This window comes from Centruroides sculpturatus, unplaced genomic scaffold (assembly GCF_000671375.1).
Source record: "Centruroides sculpturatus isolate CEXI.00-Female unplaced genomic scaffold, Cexi_2.0 scaffold32, whole genome shotgun sequence".
NCBI lineage: Eukaryota > Metazoa > Arthropoda > Arachnida > Scorpiones > Buthidae > Centruroides > Centruroides sculpturatus.
Window position 1 is genome coordinate 29,667 of NW_019384445.1, and position 23,945 is coordinate 53,611.

A 23,945-nucleotide genomic window follows, 5' to 3' on the forward strand; every position below is an offset into this window, starting at 1 on the left:
TACGATATAATGTTATTATTTACGGATTTGTTTTTGAATAACGATCAGTAAAAGTTAATGCCCTGTTTAATAATTTCTTATAGTTATAACTCAACTATTGAGTTGTGCGTGTTTGATATTTATCGAAGAGAAACTGATGAAAATTTCTTGGGGTGGCTATAATTATATTGTATTATCTCACCCCGAAGTGGCTCAGGTATACTTGCTTGATCACATAATAAGTGCTTTCTCACGTTAACAATTGATTATTTAATACAGGAAGTGCTAAAGAATAACACCGTAATCAACAAAGATTGGATTTATAATATTCTTCATCCGTGGCTGGGAACAGGTCTTTTCACAAGGTAAACAATCATCGAATATTTCACATTAATACAAGTAATTTATTTGTTTACAATCGAAACAGTTCGAACGACAAGTGGAGACATCGTAGGAAATTGTTAACTCCGGCATTTCACTTTCGAATTCTCGAAGACTTTCAAAGAATTTTCAACAACCACTCAAACATCTTAGTTGAAAAGTTGAAAAATAAAAAGCAAACTGAAGAGTTTCTTATTGACGAGCTAATCAGACTGTGCAATTTGGATATTATTGGAGGTAAGAATTTATTAAGCAATGCTTACTTGCAGGGAAAATTGCCTTTTTACAAGCAGAAAAAGATGTTTTTAACATTTTTTTAATATTCTGAAAAAACTACAATTCGAAAATGTGCTGAAAAATAAACGAGCGGTTGAGAGTGTGTTTTTTAAACTTGTCTCTTCATTACGACAATTTCGAAACGGTATTGTGAATGAAAATTTTCTTTCATTTCGAGAATTTNCAACTATTGAGTTGTGCGTGTTTGGGATTCATCGAAGAGAAAGTGATGAAACTTTCTTGGGGTGGCTATAATTATATTGTATTATCTCACCCCGATGTGGTTCAGGTATACTTGCTTCGTCACGTAATAAGTGCTTTGTCACGTTAACAATTGATTATTTAATACAGGAAGTGCTAAAGAATAACACCGTGATCAACAAAGATTGGATTTATAATATTCTTCATCCGTGGCTGGGAACAGTCTTCTAACAAGGTAAAACAATCATCGAATATTTCACATTAATACAAGTAATTTATTTATTTACAATCGAAACAGTTCGAACGACAAGTGGAGACATCGTAGGAAATTGTTAACTCCGGCATTTCACTTTCGAATTCTCGAAGACTTTCAAGGAATTTTCAACGACCACTCAAACATCTTAATTGAAAAGTTGAAAAATAAAAAGCAAAATGAAGAGTTTCTTATTGACGAGCTAATCAGTCTGTGCACTTTGGATATTATTGGAGGTAAGAATTGATTAAGCAATGTTTACTTGCAGAGAAAATTACCTTTTTACAAGCGTAAAAAATGTTTTTAACATTTTTTTTTGAATACAGTATTATAAAAAAACTACAATTCGAAAATGTGCTGAAAAATGAACGAGCAGTTGAGAGTGTGTTTTTTAAACTTGTCTCTTCATTACGACAATTTCGAAATGTTATTGTAAATTAAACATTATCTTTCATTTAGAGAAATTTGGTTTTTGTTTTTATTTTGCAAATAAGACAATCTGTTTTAATCAAACACATCGTGAGGTCAACGAACCGAACAATAGCAGAAAAAACAATAATGAGGCACGGACCGACAGATTCTGAATTAGAGCCAACGAAACTTCCGATCGTAAGTACAACTGCAATTGCGAAATTTCATAGCGATATTCTGACGCATTAATACATTGGAATGTGTCATCTTCATAATCATGAAAAAGAAAACGTTTCTAATTTGTTAAAGCCTTTCTTTTTCTCAGTACTTTTTCAAATTGAGTTCGAGTATATTCGAAATTTCTTACAGTCAAAACAGACAACTTTACTAAGAAAAGTGTACAAATTCAATATGTTATTTTATAAATATACTGTTATTATTTACAGATTCAGCAATGGGAGTTCGATTCAACACTCAAGACAGATCTGGCACTGATTATGGAGTTGCCGTTAATGAGTAAGTTGAAAAGAAATGTTTAATGATAAATCTGAATAGAACTTTTCTATTCAAAACTATTTATAACTTGCTTTTGAATAACCCTAAGGATTTTCTAGCTATTTTTTTTAATTTTCATGTAATCAGGATTTTCGTTTCTCTATCGATTATTGTACAACAATCTCAGCTTTTCTATTAGGAGTAGTCAAAATTGCAATAGGTGACAATGGATCAAAGACGACAAACGACCTTGTAATTTTAAATGACTGTGAAAGATTTTCATAGCATGGATAAAATCTAGATAAAATCTCACATGTTTTTTTTAGATTTTAGCCATGATAAAATCTAGAAAAAACATAAAGAATTCTTCTCACAACATTGTCCTTTCCATTTTTTTCCATTCTCACAACATTGTCCTTTTCATGTTTTTAATGTAAAGTGTCAGAACCTAAAACAGAATGCTGACACTTGATCGTTTTTAACTTTGTGAATTTTTTACTTATTGTTTATCTTTGTTTTAAGAAGTATATTCTTCAATAAAACCCATGTTAACTGTTACTTCTGGAGTGTATTACAAGGATTAAGATAGACTCGAAAATTTCATACTTTTGTAAATAGTCTAAACCTTCAAGGTATTTTACGAGGTTTAAAAAGAAGTAATTTTGTTTAAAAGTAAAATTTTAAAATATTTTTAACAATGTAAAATATATTTCAATTACTTGAAGCATTTATAATATACCACATTTGTGCTTTATAATTCAGTATAACATCCGCAGTTATCCAATGGTTCACGAAGCCTTGGTATTGGTTCAGTCCCATTTTCAATCTTAGTCCATTAGGGAAAAAATTTTACAAAGACATTCACACGATTCACGAATTCGACAGAAAGGCAAGTTCATTTGTTTTTATATGTAAACTATATACGTCGTTAATTAAAGTATGAAAACAATTCAGGTAATTAGAGAAAAGAAACACAAAATGATCGAAGAACTGAAAGACAATCAAACAATCGACAACTTTCGAGAAGGAAATGAAGTTACAGGGGTAAAGAAGAGGCGAGCATTTCTGGATTTACTGCTTTATCATCATTTAACGGATAAAAGTCTCAACGAAGAGGATATCAGAGAAGAAGTTGATACATTCATGTTCGCAGTAAAATCAGTTTCATTTACTAATTTAAGAATAAGAGATTCGGGATATATATGAATTGTGTTTTTGTTAGGGACTGGACACAAGCGCAATGGGAATTACTTGGTGTTTTTATCTGCTCGGATTGCATCCCGATATACAAGAGAAAGTTTACCAGGAGCAGGAAGAAATTTTTGGTGAAGACATAAATAATTCTATTACGTCCGAAGACCTAAGAAAAATGAAGTATCTGGAATGTGTTGTCAAGGTAACAATTTACTTATAAATGCCTGGTTGAAAGGTGAAATTTAGACGCTTAAATTATCAACAACCGTGAGGTAGGGAATAGTGAGAGCTTATCAGACCAATGATGGGCACAAACGATCCCGAAAGTAAAAACGTTTGATAAACACAAAAATGACTACATAGGTATTGAAACGATTAAACCTAAAATGCATTTTGGACTACTTTCTGATAGAAAATAGTCCTTCATCAGTTGGTATTAATTAAAGGCTTTAGTGTATTTAAAATTATACAAGGTAATTCTAACCTAAAACCTAAAACAATGCTTAAAGCTGTACTGTATAATTATGAAAACGTAGTTATAACTCTACCTGCAGTAAGCATTACCAGTGTATACCAGGGCTTCTTCAACTATGGGTCGCGACCCCATTTAGGGTCGCTTAGCGAAATCTTAGGGTCGCGAGATTTTAATGCAAAATATTTAAAATAATTTGTGAGAGTTTGAAAATGGCACGCTTTGTGTCACTTCTGATGCAGCGAGACAATAATTCAGCAACACTAGTGTGAACTAGTGTAGTGTTCTCGCTATTCAGTGTATTCAGTTGTCTCTGTTCCATTGTAACGCAAGAGTGAACTGTGGTAGTACACCATTATTGTTTTTGCAAATTTGTATATGTCTTTATTTTATATTTTTTTTGGGGGGTCGCGAGAAATATCACAGTCATAAATGGGGTCGTGAATAAAAAAGTTTAAAAAGCCCTGGTGTAGACCAAGGTCTATATAAGAAGATCAGGACACGCGTGACCTACTTTTTAAACCGCCATTTTGGGGATTTTTGAGTCGCATGTTTTAAGCAAGCTTGCAGGAGCAGTCTGTTTTATACGTCATTAATTAAACTAAAATTGCATAAATCCAGTGATTCCCAGTCAAAAATATAATAATAATATCGGATGATTATGCAACTCCAATTTTATATAACGTTTTCATCAAATTGTTGAAAAGAAACAATCATCCATATTTGATTCTATGTTTGAGGCTGTCGTGATTGAAACTAATTAAATAGGTGCTAAAACTGATGCAATTACGTATATAGGAACTTCGTAAAGTGATGCAATAATATAAAACAAAATTTAATAATAAAGAATATAATAATATAATATAACAAACTTATAATTTTTTTATTAAGCACTATTGGTTATAAAATTAAACCACTCGTTACAAACTTTACATATATAAACTGTTTGAAGTGCATCATGAACCATCTGTTGATGTCTACGCTATATTTTGCTTTCCTCTGTTTATTTGCAAGAAATCTAAACAATCGAACGTCTGTAGATTTACTTTTACAATTCGTTGCCACACAATAACCCATTGTTTAAAGTTTTGAGTACTTATATACAGTACGTAATAAAAGTCGACTCACGCGGAAACTACGTGTGGAGTATAGTCTATCGCAGCGCTGTCCAACTTATTATAGCCCGCGGGCCATATTTTCTTCACCAAACATTTCGGGGGCCAAGAAGATTGATAAACCACATGACATTTGCATAGTGCTATGGTTCAGTAAGCACTAATTGGTCAGCGAGTTCGATGTTGACGCTATAAAAAGGTGACAGTTCGACACACCGGATATACGTCACTCTCGTCTAAGTTCGACTTGGGAATTTTTTTGTTCAATAATAAATGTGAATTCTCCTTCCTGAAAAAATAAGACATTCCCTGAAAATAAGACCTAGCGCATTTTTCAGAGCAAAAATTAATATAAGACACTGTCTTATTTTCGGGGAAACACGGTAGTAAAATAATTTTATCAATAATAATAATTTAGTAACATAAATTTATTCATAGTAAAATGAACTCGTGGGCCGTAAAAATTATTTGGCGGGCCGTATACGGCCCGCGGGCCGCCAGTTGGACAGCGCTGATATAGGGAATAAAGAATATCTGTAATTTCANTGCCCCTTATCTGATTCAAAAAATACAATCTGAATTAAATAAAGTTTATTTTCTGATACACAAATTCTGCAATTTACCAATTACAAACAACCACGATGTGGCAAGAGTTCGCCTTGGTCTTCCAAATCTTTCTGATCGCTTAAAATATTTTGACCGCATTCTCTGTTTTAAATACTTCAATGGTCTAATCTTCAATTACTGGCTAGGTCTCCGCATCCCTACTGTAAGAACTCGTAATACATCATGCTTCTTCATCCCTTTTTTCCGCCTTTCTCTTTCCCAAAGATCTTTTTTTTACCGTATAGTATCTCACATACAGCCTGTTGAACCTTATCTATATCGTGATTTTAATTTTTTTAAAAATAAATGTAAATCTATTTTATATAGTATATAATGTATCTGTTGTCTTACTTAATTTATAATTTTTTTTATTATGTCTGTTATATCTTTTATATTTTGTAATCATTTTATTGGGGATCATTTTTTTTCTTTGTCATTGGGGGGTGGAATACAATCGTCTCTGACGTTTCCAATTAAATGTAAAAAATATATATATATAAACAAGTGCTACTTTTATACATTTTTACTCTTAACCAGAAACAAAAGATAAGGAAACTATAACTATTAGTATTGTCCAATTTTATCTCCATATACTTATGTATCTATGACATATATTTCACATTTTTTTCTTTTTTATATTAATAGAAACTTTTTGGTATCTTAACAGAAAGTATTTAAGAACAACGAACCATTTTTATATTTTGCGAATTTTGTATGTAAACAGAAAAAAATATATGATATCAAATACTCGGCAACTATTTTCAAATATTTAAGTAATTTCAGGAGACACTCAGGATCTATCCTCCGGCAAGTTTCATAGCGAGAAAAAATCCATCCGATTTGAAAGTGGGTATGTATCGTATTTTACAGTAAAAAATTTACAGCAACAGCATCAATTTCATTGATAACAATTGAATTTCCTTTCAGGTAATTATATCGTACCAGCAAAATCATCTCTTGTAATAAACATTTATGGTATTCATCATAATCCAACGGTTTTCGTAAATCCCGAAGTGTTCGATCCGGATCGATTTTTGCCAGAAAACTGCAAGAACCGTCATTCTTTTGCTTTTATACCGTTCTCTGCCGGTCCACGCAATTGCATAGGTAAGTAATTGTGATATGAGGCAAAGTCCTCCTGTGTTTCTGACGTACTTGCCTTTCTTTAGGTCAAAGATTCGCCATGATGGAGATGAAGACAACTTTAGCGAATGTTGTTCGAAATTTTCGCGTGAAGTCTTTAGACCATAGAGATAAGATTTTCGAATCTGCTGACGTCGTTCTTCGTCCGAAATTCGGTATAAGAATGATTGTCGAAAAACGATAAAAGAACAAAATATTATCTTTCCGAAAATATAAAATCTATAAATTAACGAAATAGTTGTTCATAATACAATGTTTCATGTATCCTAGATTCTTATCTATATGATAATCCGCGCTTCAATAGTATAGACATGATCAGCCTGGCCAGAAAAGGTCAATGCTAGATAATAGAAATAGAAGGCGACCTGCAAATGTTGACACACGTCTGATTTCTTTCAGCTCTTTTCTTTTCTATATTCTTAAAACGTTTTCATACTACTTTTGTTATAAACAACTGAACTTTTTTGCAATTTATATTACTGTGATTTATTACGTGTGAACGATCAATGCCGTCTTCCAGCTTTGTCATGTGACATAGACCCTTTTCGTTTAGATTGATTAATGNTGCGAATTTTCATAGCGATATTCTTACGAATTAATACGTTGGAATTGAAACTTCCGATCGCAAGTACGATTGCTATTGCGAATTTTCATAGCGATATTCTTACGAATTAATACGTTGGAATTGAAACTTCCGATCGCAAGTACGATTGCTATTGCGAATTTTCATAGCGATATTCTTACGAATTAATACGTTGGAATTGAAACTTCCGATCGCAAGTACGATTGCTATTGCGAATTTTCATAGCGATATTCTTACGAATTAATACGTTGGAATTGAAACTTCCGATCGCAAGTACGATTGCTATTGCGAATTTTCATAGCGATATTCTTACGAATTAATACGTTGGAATTGAAACTTCCGATCGCAAGTACGATTGCTATTGCGAATTTTCATAGCGATATTCTTACGAATTAATACGTTGGAATTGAAACTTCCGATCGCAAGTACGATTGCTATTGCGAATTTTCATAGCGATATTCTTACGAATTAATACGTTGGAATTGAAACTTCCGATCGCAAGTACGATTGCTATTGCGAATTTTCATAGCGATATTCTTACGAATTAATACGTTGGAATTGAAACTTCCGATCGCAAGTACGATTGCTATTGCGAATTTTCATAGCGATATTCTTACGAATTAATACGTTGGAATTGAAACTTCCGATCGCAAGTACGATTGCTATTGCGAATTTTCATAGCGATATTCTTACGAATTAATACGTTGGAATTGAAACTTCCGATCGCAAGTACGATTGCTATTGCGAATTTTCATAGCGATATTCTTACGAATTAATACGTTGGAATTGAAACTTCCGATCGCAAGTACGATTGCTATTGCGAATTTTCATAGCGATATTCTTACGAATTAATACGTTGGAATTGAAACTTCCGATCGCAAGTACGATTGCTATTGCGAATTTTCATAGCGATATTCTTACGAATTAATACGTTGGAATTGAAACTTCCGATCGCAAGTACGATTGCTATTGCGAATTTTCATAGCGATATTCTTACGAATTAATACGTTGGAATTGAAACTTCCGATCGCAAGTACGATTGCTATTGCGAATTTTCATAGCGATATTCTTACGAATTAATACGTTGGAATGTGTCGTCTTTATAACTACGAAAAAAAAACGTTTCTAATTTGTTCAAGGCTTTCTTTTTCTCAGTACTTTTTCAAATTAAGACACATTATGTTCGAAATTTCTTACGGTTAGACTTTACTACGGAAAGTAACAAATTCTGTGTGTTATTTAATAAATATACTATTATTATTTACAGATTCAGCAATGGGAGTTCGATTCAACACCCAAGACAGATCCGGTACTAATTATGGCGTTGCCATTAATGAGTAAGTTGAAAAGTAATATTTAATGACAAATCTAAATAGAACTTTTTTTATTTAAAACTATTTATAACTTGCTTTTGAATAACTGATTCAGCAATGGGAGTTCGATTCAACACTCAAGACAGATCTCATAGCGATTATGGCGTTGCCATTAATGAGTAAGTTGAAAAGAAATATTTAATGACAAATCTAAATAGAACTTTTTTTATTTAAAACTATTTATAACTTGCTTTTGAATAACTCTAAGGGTTTTCTAGCTATTTTTTTTTTAATTTTCATGTAATCAGTATTTTCGTTTCTCTATCGATTATTGTACAACAATCTCAGCTTTTCCATTAGGAGTAGTCAAAATTGCAATAGGTGACAATGGATCAAAGATGACAAACGACCTTGTAATTTTAATTAACTGTGAAAGATTTTCATAGCATGGATAAAATCTGGATAAAATCTCTTTCAGAGCACTTGTAGTTTCTTGCTGTTACACACTTTTGCATACAGTACAGATTGCTTTATGTGTCTTGTGGTTCTATGGAAGAAATGAAAGAGTTTTCATTTACGCATACAATGCAATTCTTATTGCCTGTTTCATCAGGAAAATATACACTAAATATCTTCTAAATACGATTTTACATTCAACGGCGCAATTAAGCAATATAGTAACAGTATCAAACTATTTGACTATAAGGTAGTTTTGCAATAAACAAAGAATAAATTTTTTTTTTCATTGTCGCACTTTCATTATTAAGTATTTATTAGAGACCTTTCATTCTTCCAAACAAACAAGAAATAAAGCTGGTTCCAAAGGGCGAAATTTTTTTACTACACTATAAGAAATTCGTAGCTTTGCATAACCCTGAAATCAATGGGCATATTTACAATCTCATCGATTCAGTCAAACGTTACCGGAAATGACGGACCTGCTGGTGTTTATGAGAAAACACAAATGTTGTCTGCCTGAATATCAGAAAAATAGGAAAATGGCGAGAAGAAACAAACAAATGAAAATTTTGTAAATTTCTGTAAAAGTTAATAATAAATAAATCAATTTTAATATTACACTTTAACAACTAACACTGTTTATGTCATGTCTGACATATCTAAAGAAAAACGTATTTTACGAAGTTTAAAAAAAAAAGTGATTTTGTTTCGAGTTTAAAATTTTAATATATTTTTTACAATGTGAAATATATTTCAATTACTTGAAGCATTTATAATATACCACATTGTGCTTTATAATTCAGTATAACATCCGCAGTTATCCAATGGTTCACGAAGCCTTGGTATTGGTTCAGTCCCATTTTCAATCTTAGTCCATTAGGGAAAAAATTTTACAAAGACATTCACACGATTCACGAATTCGACAGAAAGGCAAGTTCATTTGTTTTTATATGTAAACTATATACGTCGTTAATTAAAGTATGAAAACAATTCAGGTAATTAGAGAAAAGAAACACAAAATGATCGAAGAACTGAAAGACAATCAAACAATCGACAACTTTCGAGAAGGAAATGAAGTTACAGGGGTAAAGAAGAGGCGAGCATTTCTGGATTTACTGCTTTATCATCATTTAACGGATAAAAGTCTCAACGAAGAGGATATCAGAGAAGAAGTTGATACATTCATGTTCGCAGTAAAATCAGTTTCATTTACTAATTTAAGAATAAGAGATTCGGGATATATATGAATTGTCTTTTTGTTAGGGACTGGACACAAGCGCAATGGGAATTACTTGGTGTTTTTATCTGCTCGGATTGCATCCCGATATACAAGAGAAAGTTTACCAGGAGCAGGAAGAAATTTTTGGTGAAGACATAAATAATTCTATTACGTCCGAAGACCTAAGAAAAATGAAGTATCTGGAATGTGTTGTCAAGGTAACAATTTACTTATAAATGCCTGGTTGAAAGGTGAAATTTAGACGCTTAAATTATCAACAACCGTGAGGTAGGGAATAGTGAGAGCTTATCAGACCAATGATGGGCACAAACGATCCCGAAAGTAAAAACGTTTGATAAACACAAAAATGACTACATAGGTATTGAAACGATTAAACCTAAAATGCATTTTGGACTACTTTCTGATAGAAAATAGTCCTTCATCAGTTGGTATTAATTAAAGGCTTTAGTGTATTTAAAATTATACAAGGTAATTCTAACCTAAAACCTAAAACAATGCTTAAAGCTGTACTGTATAATTATGAAAACGTAGTTATAACTCTACCTGCAGTAAGCATTACCAGTGTATACCAGGGCTTCTTCAACTATGGGTCGCGACCCCATTTAGGGTCGCTTAGCGAAATCTTAGGGTCGCGAGATTTTAATGCAAAATATTTAAAATAATTTGTGAGAGTTTGAAAATGGCACGCTTTGTGTCACTTCTGATGCAGCGAGACAATAATTCAGCAACACTAGTGTGAACTAGTGTAGTGTTCTCGCTATTCAGTGTATTCAGTTGTCTCTGTTCCATTGTAACGCAAGAGTGAACTGTGGTAGTACACCATTATTGTTTTTGCAAATTTGTATATGTCTTTATTTTATATTTTTTTTGGGGGGTCGCGAGAAATATCACAGTCATAAATGGGGTCGTGAATAAAAAAGTTTAAAAAGCCCTGGTGTAGACCAAGGTCTATATAAGAAGATCAGGACACGCGTGACCTACTTTTTAAACCGCCATTTTGGGGATTTTTGAGTCGCATGTTTTAAGCAAGCTTGCAGGAGCAGTCTGTTTTATACGTCATTAATTAAACTAAAATTGCATAAATCCAGTGATTCCCAGTCAAAAATATAATAATAATATCGGATGATTATGCAACTCCAATTTTATATAACGTTTTCATCAAATTGTTGAAAAGAAACAATCATCCATATTTGATTCTATGTTTGAGGCTGTCGTGATTGAAACTAATTAAATAGGTGCTAAAACTGATGCAATTACGTATATAGGAACTTCGTAAAGTGATGCAATAATATAAAACAAAATTTAATAATAAAGAATATAATAATATAATATAACAAACTTATAATTTTTTTATTAAGCACTATTGGTTATAAAATTAAACCACTCGTTACAAACTTTACATATATAAACTGTTTGAAGTGCATCATGAACCATCTGTTGATGTCTACGCTATATTTTGCTTTCCTCTGTTTATTTGCAAGAAATCTAAACAATCGAACGTCTGTAGATTTACTTTTACAATTCGTTGCCACACAATAACCCATTGTTTAAAGTTTTGAGTACTTATATACAGTACGTAATAAAAGTCGACTCACGCGGAAACTACGTGTGGAGTATAGTCTATCGCAGCGCTGTCCAACTTATTATAGCCCGCGGGCCATATTTTCTTCACCAAACATTTCGGGGGCCAAGAAGATTGATAAACCACATGACATTTGCATAGTGCTATGGTTCAGTAAGCACTAATTGGTCAGCGAGTTCGATGTTGACGCTATAAAAAGGTGACAGTTCGACACACCGGATATACGTCACTCTCGTCTAAGTTCGACTTGGGAATTTTTTTGTTCAATAATAAATGTGAATTCTCCTTCCTGAAAAAATAAGACATTCCCTGAAAATAAGACCTAGCGCATTTTTCAGAGCAAAAATTAATATAAGACACTGTCTTATTTTCGGGGAAACACGGTAGTAAAATAATTTTATCAATAATAATAATTTAGTAACATAAATTTATTCATAGTAAAATGAACTCGTGGGCCGTAAAAATTATTTGGCGGGCCGTATACGGCCCGCGGGCCGCCAGTTGGACAGCGCTGATATAGGGAATAAAGAATATCTGTAATTTCAATTTCAAAAAATTTGTAAAATTCAACACTTAATAAATCTCTAGCAGGTGCTTTTTTAGGGTGAAGTTCTTTAATTTGCAAGTCTATTGTGACAGTTAAAGATTTTGCAATGAATATCACACACACTGACAGACAAGGCAATCTGTGCATCGTACACTTAAGTTTTGGCATACTAGCTGCCTGTGTGCTTCAAAATGGACAGGTCAGCTGGGACAGTTTGCTGAGAGGATCCAGCTAACAAATGTTAGAACCCTGTTAAATTTCTGAAGAGTAAAAAAAAACTTAAGTGAGAAAACTTATACAGGAATTGTAAAAAAAATTTTATTTGTAATTCTGTTTTATTTCAATATCAAGGTAATATTGTAGCTTAGTAGAATTGTAAGATGCACTGACTATGTTAGGTGTGTATCTTCTGTCAATATGATATGTCAACAGTTAATGGTCAAAACAATAAGACCCCAGAAAAATTAAGTTACTACCTCCAGGTGTGCAGATGTTTGATATACAATATGATGAGTATCTAGAGTTTATTAAAACTGTACTGTTTTTATAATTTAATTTTTTTTTTTAAACTGTTTATGGAAGTTTTACATTTTGTCAGGAACATATCTAGCTAATCATTGTAGGAAAGATATCAGCAATAAGTACTTGCATACAAGAAAGTTTTGCTCAGAGTTCTTGGAAGTAAGCAAATCATGCCAGCTAAGAATTGCAGATTTTGCAACTAACAATTACCAAAGGAAGATGGTTTTACTAAGAAGTTTGTTTTTAGTGATGAAGCAACATTCTACATGTGTGACATGGCAAATAATCACAAAATACATATTTGGGTATAGAATCTCCTCGTGTAATGGTGAAACATATCTGATTCCCTAAACTGAATGTTTTGTGCTGTTTTCTCTTCCAACATCTACAGTCCACTTTTCTTTGCAGATTAAACTGTTTCTGATACTTCATATCTAGACTAGGTTGACAATTTGGTCAATCTAATGATACAACAATAGACTCTTCTCGCTGAGAATTCTTGGATACCATAACTATTTTTACACTCCATTCATGCATTTATAAGTTAATTCTTGGCAAGCAAAGTTAGTATTACCTATGGCATCCATGATGTTATATTATTTCCAAACTTGTACCAAACAAACATAAATTTAAGGAAAGTACAGCACTACGACAAATTGCCACCTTTTGCTGATTGGTTTGTGTTTGAGNTCGAATCTGCTGACGTCGTTCTTCGTCCGAAATTCGGTATAAGAATGATTGTCGAAAAACGATAAAAGAACAAAATATTATCTTTCCGAAAATATAAAATCTATAAATTAACGAAATAGTTGTTCATAATACAATGTTTCATGTATCCTAGATTCTTATCTATATGATAATCCGCGCTTCAATAGTATAGACATGATCAGCCTGGCCAGAAAAGGTCAATGCTAGATAATAGAAATAGAAGGCGACCTGCAAATGTTGACACACGTCTGATTTCTTTCAGCTCTTTTCTTTTCTATATTCTTAAAACGTTTTCATACTACTTTTGTTATAAACAACTGAACTTTTTTGCAATTTATATTACTGTGATTTATTACGTGTGAACGATCAATGCCGTCTTCCAGCTTTGTCATGTGACATAGACCCTTTTCGTTTAGATTGATTAATGTCACTGTGTCGAAAATAATATACTAATTTTTGTAAGAAATTCTTTAAAATTATATTTTAAAGCGTTTAGTGTATTTATTTACTTTACAACATAGCAGTAAAAATGCTTTTCACGAATTTTGTGTTTGGATTTAATTGCATAATATTTTACACCTTCGAAGAGGTTCGAATTTTTTAATACTTGAAACGTAGAAAAATTTTTAACCTTATAAAAGGCATTTAAAAGTATTTTGTAAACGTAGCGCATTGACATGTTGTGAGCCACTAAACTAGTTTCAATACAAAAGTCAAGCAGTAGTAACACATCTGCAACACGAACGTAACACAGACGAATTCTTCACACATAACATTTGCAGTAACTAAATAAAAAGTTATTACGAGCAATTATTATTTTGCGACGTCGTAACACTGCCGGGTTGGAATTTTAAATCATATTTTGTATTTATTTAGCTTAAAATATATGATAATTTAATAGTATATCTTTCTGTACATCATGCTATTCCTGTGAGTGTGATGCCAGTCATCTATCTAACTCCTCTTAGAGGAAATACAGTAGAGTCTCGAAAACTCGACTAAAGTGGACCGAAGGGTGGCCGAGTTTGTGAAAATGCCGGGTTATCGGGAATGGGGTTAAAAAAACTAAGTATGAGTGTTTCCTCAAAAAATACTGTACTGTATTTGTATGTATTGTTTACTTGAGAATACAACAGAGAATAAACTGCCCAAATACCCTTAAACAAAGGAAAAGTACAACCTTTATGAAGGCATAGAGCCTTTACCACATGAAAATGAAAATTAATGAATACAGTTACAGTAATTTACCTGATAAGACAATCCCCAGAAAAATACTTTATGAGGCATAAAGCTGTCTATGATGAAAATTAATTAACTAAGAATTTTTTGCCCTGCCAGGGTGTGGCCAATTTATCCGGAGTTATCGAGTGCCGAGTTTTCGAGGCTCTACTGTATTTGCATTAAATTATCATACTTTCTGTTACAAATCGAAAGTTAATATATAGTTAATGGAGGCCTCCTTCCTTCTTGCTGTGTATTTCTTCTCTTCATTATCGTATATTTAGCTACATTCTGGAGAATAAGAAAAAACAGTAGAGTAATAAACAAACATTTACACACAGAAACAAACGCACAACAATCGAAATTTATAAATCTACAATCTCTTTCATATTGCACCCGAATACATCATTTAAGTGAAAAATTTTTCATTAACATTTGATCCTGAACGAGCAATGATTTATTGTGTTTTGCTAATTCTGTTTGTCATCTTTACGATGTCGAAAAACTTCATTGAATTTCTTATACCTGTTCGTTTACGAGAATTGATTGAAGTCATTTAATTTTCTTACTATTAAAGATTTCTTAGATTTACTCACAAGTTAAATGTAATATTATGCACTTCATTATTCCACAACAGGAGGCATCAGGAAAAATGTGTAAGTATTTATGACAAAAATGTTTAAATTGTGTGAATTGTGTGAGAAAATAAAGTATTTTTCCACACTTCAAAGCGATCGTCAAATCGCCTTCGTTACACAATTTTCCCGAAACAAACGCTGTTTGTTGTCTTAACCACGGGAGATTTGTGGTGAAAAACGTGTAATTTTTAACAACGACTTACTGAAAAAACAACGTTACACTTACTCGATAAGTACAAAACAGACAGATCACTGTTTCGTTTTTATTAGTGTCTTAAATCATAAATGAAATTATAAATGGAATAATCTGGAATATACTTTCTACCGCATGAAGTAAATTGCAGATCACCTTCAGAACAGGAGATTCGAACGACATTTTTAGACTTGATAAGATAAATAATACGTAGTATAAACGTCACTTTTCCTGTTGTTATAACAGAGAGAACGTATGGTAAAAAATATCCTTTAACGTGATTTTTACGTTTTTGTATTTAGGACACCTTAGAACGTTGAGAAATGAAAAACATTTCGTGGAATTTTCTCTATGTATGGACATGTGTGCAGATGGCTCACACATGCAATTTTATACTTGCCCGGATAGTTAAAATATAATTAGATCAAATTAAACGATAATCAATATAAAAAGTATAATTACAAGAATGTTTTTGGTTTAGGAAGTCTCAAAACATAGTGATTTGCAAAAAATTCGGAGGATAAAATTTCGGCAACATTTCCAATATTTTTGCTCGTTATGTGTACAAAACAACCGGGAAAGTAAAATGCGAAATCAAATGAGACTATTCCTTTGATATTGACGCATTCATTAAAAATGATATATTATTTTTGTATACTTATACCTAATACCTTGTGATTAGCTTCACTGAAAATAGCATAACGTCGTGTGTTAATTATAATTAACTGTGTTGTGCTATTCGAGGATTTAAAGCCACAAGGATTAAATCTAAAGATGTGACATTATTCGTCGACGTAAGTATCATTCTGTCAATCAGTATAATAAACATTTTCTACGTAACGTATTCCTTCAGAAAGAGTGGAGAATGTCGTTCTATTTAAAAGGATTAAGAGGATGTAAAAGGAAAATGTAACGGAGGGCTATATTCTATCGTGCGGGAAGAGTCGCGAGTAAGTTCCGATAGTAGCGGGTTGAATGCCCGTAATTAACTAACAGAAGGAATAAAACAGGTTAACAAATAACAATAAGGGTTTAATCAATAAAATAAAACAAAGAGATACATAAATCGAGGTACATAATACAACCTATGGAAAATCGAGCCTATCTAAAATACACTTATAAAACCAGAGACAGAGGAAGAGTTTACAATCGGTTAAATATAATGCTAATACCTCTGTTGTTCAAACTGGAAGAATGCGAGATGAATGCTACAGAATCGGAGCGACCCTATCTTCTTATATTAGTAAGGCAGGTTCTTTCTGGTCATAGACAGCGGTTAATATGGCAAATTCTCTTGGATGTAAACTACCAGAACTCGTGAATTTTTTCCCTTTTTATTCTACGTTTTCACCAATCGAATTTTAGTATTTTGATAATCTGATAGGACATACAAGTGACGAAAGAAACCAGATGTTCGTCAAATATGTGCGACGACAACTATCTAAGGGAACTTCTACTTTTTTTTTCTGACGAAATACGACGACTTTTGGTGTATTTTTTAGTTAAAATATTACATTGAATGATTAATCAAGTGGGAAAATCAAAAACTGTACCATCATGTGATAAATAAAATGAACAAATTATCGAAAGAATTGTTTCCGCTCTCGCATTCTCACATTTGTATGTTAGTATGCTAAGCTATGAAAACACATTTTGTTAAACATAACGGCAATAAGCATTGTTTCCACTTTAATATTCGTCGACAAACGACAAGGCCTTAAGCTGGTAGAATTAACAGAATTACGAGTACAATATAGTTTCGTCGTTTCCGAAAATCACACGATAACAAATTTTGCTTTTTACAAACAAGAAAGAGGTTCTTAAAAGCACAGCATCACTTGGCAATAAGAATAGACAACGCGGCGCCGTGGCTTAGTTGGTTAAAGCGCCTGTCTAGTAAACAGGAGATCACGAGTTCGAATCTCGTCGGTGCCTACTGCGTGACTTTTGCTTTTTACAAAGAAGAAAAATATCGTAACAGTGAAGTCAAGTGATATCCAAAAAAATATTTATATTATAAAATATGCCGCTAATTAAGTATTGTAAAAATTTACATAAGTTCTAAAAATTTCTGTTGTACTAAAGAAAAAATCTATAATTTTAAAAATTTTGCTTTTATCGATCTTCGGTTTATAGGATATAAAATAGGTCTGTCGCAAATTCAACTTTCTGTCCCTGTTTCCATGCGATTACACGACTACTAGCTCACATGCCTGCAGTACTACTGAAACTAGCTTTGTTCAGTGTTGCCATGTTAGGGTTTTTTTAATTTAGGGATTACTTTAGAGTCTAATGGGAATTTAGGGAGCTGATTTTTTAGGAAAAAATTTGGGATGATTTTGTTTATAGAGAATTTTTAGGGATTACATTTAAATCTAAAAATTTTGCATTCACTTTGAGAATTTCTTAATTTTATCATCGCTGGCATTGTCTTTACTTGAAATAGGGTCAATTAGCACTACAGTATACACTAATTACCTAGCTTCGCTTATAATTAATCTATACCAGCACCGAGCAATAACACATGTTATTTTACAAGCTTTCGTGAGTTTGATCTTTGATGTTAAATTGTTAAAACTTCAGGAAATATTTAAATGTAAGTAATAAAACAACTTTTATAGTTATGCAAATAACTTATTGAAAGAATGAATGTAAATTGAAACTTTTTGTAGGGTAATTTATGTTTTTATTTGGTTTGGTTTGGTTCGAAATAATTTTCCAATTATTCAATATTATTATGGCGACCAAAAAGAAATACACACAGTCATACTGCAAAACATGGAAGAAATTGGAAGAATGAAAAGGTAAGCTTCAGCAATTTATATTTTATATTTGTTTGTGCTAATTTGAAAATTTTCATTTCTAGCTTGGTTAGCTACTGATCCAGCAAATGATCCACTGAATACTTATTGTCGTTATTGTAAAATAAATTTAACTGCACACAAAAAAGGTTTGCTTACACATGCCAAAACAAGAAAGCACTGAGAAAAAGTTGCATTGGGAAAAAAGTGCCAAATCAAGTAAAAAAATTGCCATTTGAGCCAGCAATAGGAACAGAAACAAAAATTGCAAAATTAAAATTGAGTGCCTTCGTTGCTGAGCATAGCAGTATTAACACTGTAAATCATCTGACAGAACTACTACCTAAAATTGATCAGAAGTCTAAAATTTTTGAAGAGATGAAACTTTACCGCACTAAATGTTCGATGCTGTTAAAAAATGTTATTGGACCATCAGTCATAGAGGAATTGATTCAGGACATGGATAACAGTCTGTTTTCTGTAATAATAGATGAACCAAACTCACATTTCTACAACCAAGATTTTGTGCATCATGGTGAAACATTTCTCTAGAACGCAGAAAAAAATCATCACAACCTTTTATCCTCTCATTCAATTGGAAAATTGTGATTCAGATTCCATGTATAATTCATTTAGAAATCAGTTGTTGTAAGATTGCTTAAATCTACATAAACTAATTGCAATAGGAGTTGACAATGCTAGTGTCATGATTGGAAGACATCAGTCATTTTCTACATTGTTGAGGGATAATGTTCCAAGCTTGGTTGTAGTAAGATGTGTTTGTCATTCATTTCATCGATGTGCAGAAAAAGCATGTCAAACCCTACCAAGACAGTTGGAATATCTTGTCCGAGAGGCTCACAATTGGTTTTCCTATAGTTTAATTAACACGGAAAACTCAATATGAAAGTCTGTATGCTGCCATAAATGAAAATTGTAAACCTAAGAAAATATCTAAACTCAGTGGAATAAGGTGGCTTGCTCGCTAGGAAGCTATCAAGACCATTGTAGATCAGTGGAAGAAATTACTTTTATTGTTTAGATTAGCAAAGGAACAAGATAAATGTTTTTCTGCAGAGCAGCTGTATAATATTATTAAAGTTAATGCTTACAGACTGTTCATGATATTTTTAAAAGACGTTTTAAAACAAGTCTGTGATGTAAATAAGTTATTCCAAAGTGATCATGCTGATCCTTTGAAATTATATCAAGATTTATTTTTACTTTATAAATCAATATTACGAAAAATTATTGTACCAACTATTTTTGAAATAGTAAGAGAATAAGATTTCATACTTTCAAGATCACCTAGTTCATGTCAATAGTGTTGACTGGGAGTATGAATTTAACATTTTTAGTTCAAATATTTCTGGATCTGAGTATAGTGATGTTAAATACCAATGCACAACCTTTATTACAGAGTTGTGTACACAAATTCAACAACGTTTACCAGAAAATCTTATAATTCTAGAACAATTGAGTCAACTGCATCCTTCAGTTTCAACATCACAACAAAAGCCATCAATTCTTCCAATTGCACAATTATTATCACTTTTTTATTTGACTAAAACAGAGTATGAATGGCTAAATATTCAAAATAAAGTATGGAATAATTGTGACAAATCAACTGAGTTTTGGATTGAAGTTTTTGAGGATACTGATTAAATTGGAAACCCAAGATTTAGAAATATTGCTCACTTAGCATTGAAATGTTTGTGCCTTTCAACTTCTAATGGAACTGTTGAGAAGTCTTTTTCAATCCATCTAATTATAAAATCAAAATTAAGAAACAGATCGTATTTAAATATGGCACAAGCTATTTTAGCAACCAGGTATTACTTTTTAAGAAATGAAATAATTTGTGCCAATTTTCAATCATTACCAATAATGATAGAAAAACTTAATCAAGAAATGTATGACCACATTAATTTTCAATTTACAAATGTATCAAAAGAATTAAATGATGTTATTAGTTAATGTTTTTCAAGATATTTAATTTTCATAATAAATGGTTTCTTTTAATGTTTTAAAAGTTTTGTAATTCATAAAAGAATAATAAGATATTTTTTAAATTATAATTTTATAAAAATTAGGGTTTTTTAGGGTGAAAAAATATTTTTAAGGGTTTTTTAGGGAGTTTCTCCACCAGATCTAGGAAACGTAAGCATCTGGGACTTGGCAACAGTGGCCTTGCTCTCAAATTCACTCTTGTGATTCTCCTGTCCTTCATCTGGAACCTAACCCCGATTTACTGGCCCTTCACATAAAGGTGTTGGAAACCTATCTACGTCACATAGGACGCTTCGACTGACCGCCAAAGTTCAGAGGAACAATGCCAACAGGCTAACCCCACCACCTGAACTGATAAGAAGAAGAAGAAGAAAAACTCAGCTTTAGAAATACTTCAAGAGAGAATCAATTATCATAAATTCATTGTTCTGATGCACCTTAATTTGTCAAAATGGAGGGGTGGAAAAATAATTTGATTACGCGCGGCGACAAATCACGGACTGGTGAGATAGCGCCACTCCTCTAGGAGTTTCCCGTGAATCCCGGATTGAAAAACGGGGACAAGGGTTTTTCCCGGAGGGGATTCTGGGTAGTGTTGCTTCTTGTCCGGTGATCGCTGCCATGAGCACGTGTAGTTCTCTCTCAAGTGTACTCGTAAGATTGTTGTAAATAAATGTTGTTTTAGTTTTAAACGTGGTCGTGGACTTAACTAATTCACGTTTACCGCCTTCTGATAAAGACAGTCTTTGTAGAGATGAAAATGGATGGAGAAAGACGGCCAGGTTTCGTCTAACCGATGGCGGCCATCCATTACCTCCAATTGTGTTTATTTCCAGTAGGATCGGACTTTATGACGATTTTACTCGTTAATAGCAATTAATAATTTTTATAAAACCATTCCTACTATTAAAATTACGCTTTTGCCATTTTATGACAGTTAAAATGATAAGAAAAATTGTTAAAATAAAATATCATAACAGATGGCGCCATATACACAGTTTTAAATTTTGCTGGAAAAGTTAAACAACTCGTTGCTGCTCTATTTAAAGTAAATGAATGTTTTTATAACTTGAAAATAGGTCCAAATTGGAAATGAATGCCGCAATCAAATAGGAAAACGTTTTTCTTTGGTTTACATGTTTGTATCAAATCCGAGAAGACACCGTATGAGACATTGCCTTTTTTATTAGCAACTGACGTTGTGCTTTTAAGAAAAATTTTTTTTTATTGCTACTGATTTCGTGAAGCTTCTATATCGGGTTATATCGGTATTCATTCTTACATTGTTTGCAGCAGCTCGTTTCTTGAAAGTTAAAACTTTTCAAATTGCATTAAAACTCTTTCCGCCCAGTCTACACTAAGAGGGCCCCTTATAGCAAGCCCATTACAGGTTCGACCATGCTCACAATGAGGCGGTCGGGAAGTGAAAGACGGGACCCGACCCGAAAAATTCCTGAGACTTTTTCGATCCGTCCGGATAGGATTCCGGGTCCCTCAGAGCGGTAGGCTTCCACCTTAACCGCTCGGCCATTCGGAAACATTTCGAATTTCCATAATTTTATTTAAGAACTGAATAATGCTAATTATTACTTATATTATTTTATTAATATTATTTATCGTTTTAAAATGTTATATTTACTCAACACTTAAACAGTAAACGACGTTTTCCATTTTGATAATTACGGCGCACGAGCTGGCAACACTTATTCGTCGGGCGCGATCATATGTAGTTTGTTGTGGTTTGTTCCTGTCAGAAGTAACGAGAATTGTTTTGTGAAAAAATTATAAATTTAAAATGACCGATTGCTTCGAATTTTACCAAGAAGACTTACCTTTGATTTCTTTTCCCGTTATCGAAGAAATCAGACATTTAGGCAAATTATGCGATGTAGCATTAAAGGTAAATGATGTTAAATGGCTTAAAGGAAATAAATTTAGGAAAATTACCAAATAAGTTAATTATTTTTAAGTAAAATACAACAAAACAAACATTAATATAGAAAATCTGAACGTAACAATACAACTTTATGAAATTGACAACTTCTTTGTTGACGTCACAATCTCTTTTATTTACTAAACTAATCAATTACTTAGTTTGATTATTTTGTTTATTATTATGTACAGAACTTTGTACTTTATATACAATATTAATAATTTATTTACGAATAATACAAACATAAACAGGATTACTTTTAGCTTTTCACTGGGGAGTATTTATTATCTTAATGCACACTTGTGTCTTGTGTTTGTCATGATAAATTTGGAACCCACCTTTTCTGGAAAGTCAATATATATACTATATATATATATATATAAATTAATTCAGATTAACTGATAAAAGAGAATTCTGTAAATAACTGGGTTGGTGTAATAACAATGCTTATTAAGTTATGATAAAATATTTTCTTATATTTTCTAATAAAAATATTACAAGGAATTTACAAGGAACAGTAATCAGAGTGATAAACAAACATTCATTTACACACACAAACAAACGCATGACAATTAAAATTTATAAATCTACGAGTACAATCTCTTTCAAATTGCACCCAGATACATCATTTAAGTGAAAAATTTTTCATGGACATTTGATTCCGAACGAGCAATGATTAATTGTGTTTCACTAATTCTGTTTGTCATCTTCACGATCTCGAAAAACTTCATTGAATTTTCTTATACCTGTTTGTTTACAATTGATTGAATGCATCTAATTTTCTTACTAATAAAGATTTCTTATAATTTACTCACAAGTTAAATGTAATATTATGCACTTTATTATTCCACAAGAAGAGGCATCAGGAAAATTGTGTAAACTGTCATGGCAAAAATGTTTAAATTGTGTAATTTTTAACAATGAGTTACTGAATAATGTTACAAATGTTATAAATATTAAATAACAAAAAACAGACAGTTCACTATTTTGCTTTTATTAGTCTTAATCATAAATGAAGTTATAAATGAAACAATCTAAAATATACTTTCAACCGCTTGAAGTGAATTGCAGAACGTTTTCGGAACAGGGCATTCGAACGAGATTTTTACAGTTGAAAAAATAAATAATACGTAGTATAAATGTCACTTTTCCTGTTGTTATAACAGAGAGAACATATCGTAAAAAATATCTCCCAACGTGATTTTTACATTTTCGTATTTAGGACACCTTAAAACGTTGAGAAATGCCAAACAATAAGTGGATTTTTCTGTATGTATGGATATGTGTGCAAATGGCTCACACGTGCAATTTTAAACTTGCCCGGATAGTTGAAATATAATTAGATCAAATTAAATGACAGTCAATATAGAAAGTATAAGTAAAATACAAGTAACCCCCGTATATCACGGCACTTCTATAGCACGGATTCACTCTGACACGATACGAGAATTGGGTAAATCCCTCGTACAACATGAAATGTAATAAATTTTTACATACTAAGTAGTAATAATTTACGAAAATAATAACTTTCGTGATCTATTAGTATACATGAGTATGTAAATTTTCTTTTCTCGCCTTCTGTGTCTTTCTCGAAACTTGTTTCAATGTTGCCAGATCTCGACGCTTCTGCTTCTGAGGTTGCCAGATGTTTCTCCCTTATTCCATACTT

The 23,945-nt window shown here is 32.2% G+C and overlaps 3 protein-coding genes and 1 non-coding gene across 4 annotated transcripts in view; all 4 read left to right on the top strand.

Moving 5' to 3' along the window:
* The window catches only part of LOC111620323 (cytochrome P450 4c21-like), a 5,742-nt gene extending 4,674 nt beyond the window's left edge, over positions 1–1,068 (top strand). Inside the window, exons 2-5 of the mRNA XM_023362240.1 lie at positions 84–196; positions 259–344; positions 407–597; positions 926–1,068. Coding sequence (XP_023218008.1) covers positions 84–196; positions 259–344; positions 407–597; positions 926–1,068 — 533 coding nt within the window. The remainder of the gene's footprint in view (positions 1–83; positions 197–258; positions 345–406; positions 598–925) is intronic.
* LOC111620345 (cytochrome P450 4C1-like) lies at positions 568–7,040 on the top strand. Its single transcript, XM_023362260.1, has 8 exons — positions 568–597; positions 1,948–2,017; positions 2,759–2,885; positions 2,951–3,148; positions 3,219–3,392; positions 6,167–6,233; positions 6,311–6,490; positions 6,553–7,040. The coding sequence occupies exons 2-8, from the start codon at positions 1,956–1,958 to the stop codon at positions 6,708–6,710; spliced, it is 966 nt and encodes a 321-aa protein (XP_023218028.1). The 5' UTR covers positions 568–597; positions 1,948–1,955; the 3' UTR covers positions 6,711–7,040.
* A 1,499-nt stretch (positions 7,041–8,539) lies between these two features.
* LOC111620324 (cytochrome P450 4C1-like) lies at positions 8,540–10,446 on the top strand. The gene is made up of 5 exons (XM_023362241.1): positions 8,540–8,601; positions 9,685–9,811; positions 9,877–10,074; positions 10,145–10,318; positions 10,393–10,446. The coding sequence occupies exons 1-5, from the start codon at positions 8,540–8,542 to the stop codon at positions 10,444–10,446; spliced, it is 615 nt and encodes a 204-aa protein (XP_023218009.1).
* Positions 10,447–17,393: 6,947 nt separating this feature from the next.
* Trnat-agu lies at positions 17,394–17,467 on the top strand. Its single transcript has one exon. It is a non-coding gene; the product is annotated as a tRNA-Thr (tRNA).
* Positions 17,468–23,945: the final 6,478 nt, after the last annotated feature.

Bases quoted from the DNA above. Each gene is read 5' to 3' on its own strand.
- LOC111620345 (XM_023362260.1), top strand. From the start codon at position 1,956: ATGGGAGTTCGATTCAACACTCAAGACAGATCTGGCACTGATTATGGA. The intron at 2,018-2,758 runs GTAAGTTGAAAA...TTTATAATTCAG, and splicing joins TATGGAGTTGCCGTTAATGA to TATAACATCCGCAGTTATCC. The intron at 3,149-3,218 runs GTAAAATCAGTT...TGTTTTTGTTAG, and splicing joins TTGATACATTCATGTTCGCA to GGACTGGACACAAGCGCAAT.
- LOC111620324 (XM_023362241.1), top strand. From the start codon at position 8,540: ATGGGAGTTCGATTCAACACTCAAGACAGATCTCATAGCGATTATGGC. The intron at 8,602-9,684 runs GTAAGTTGAAAA...TTTATAATTCAG, and splicing joins TATGGCGTTGCCATTAATGA to TATAACATCCGCAGTTATCC. The intron at 10,319-10,392 runs GTAACAATTTAC...ACCGTGAGGTAG, and splicing joins ATCTGGAATGTGTTGTCAAG to GGAATAGTGAGAGCTTATCA.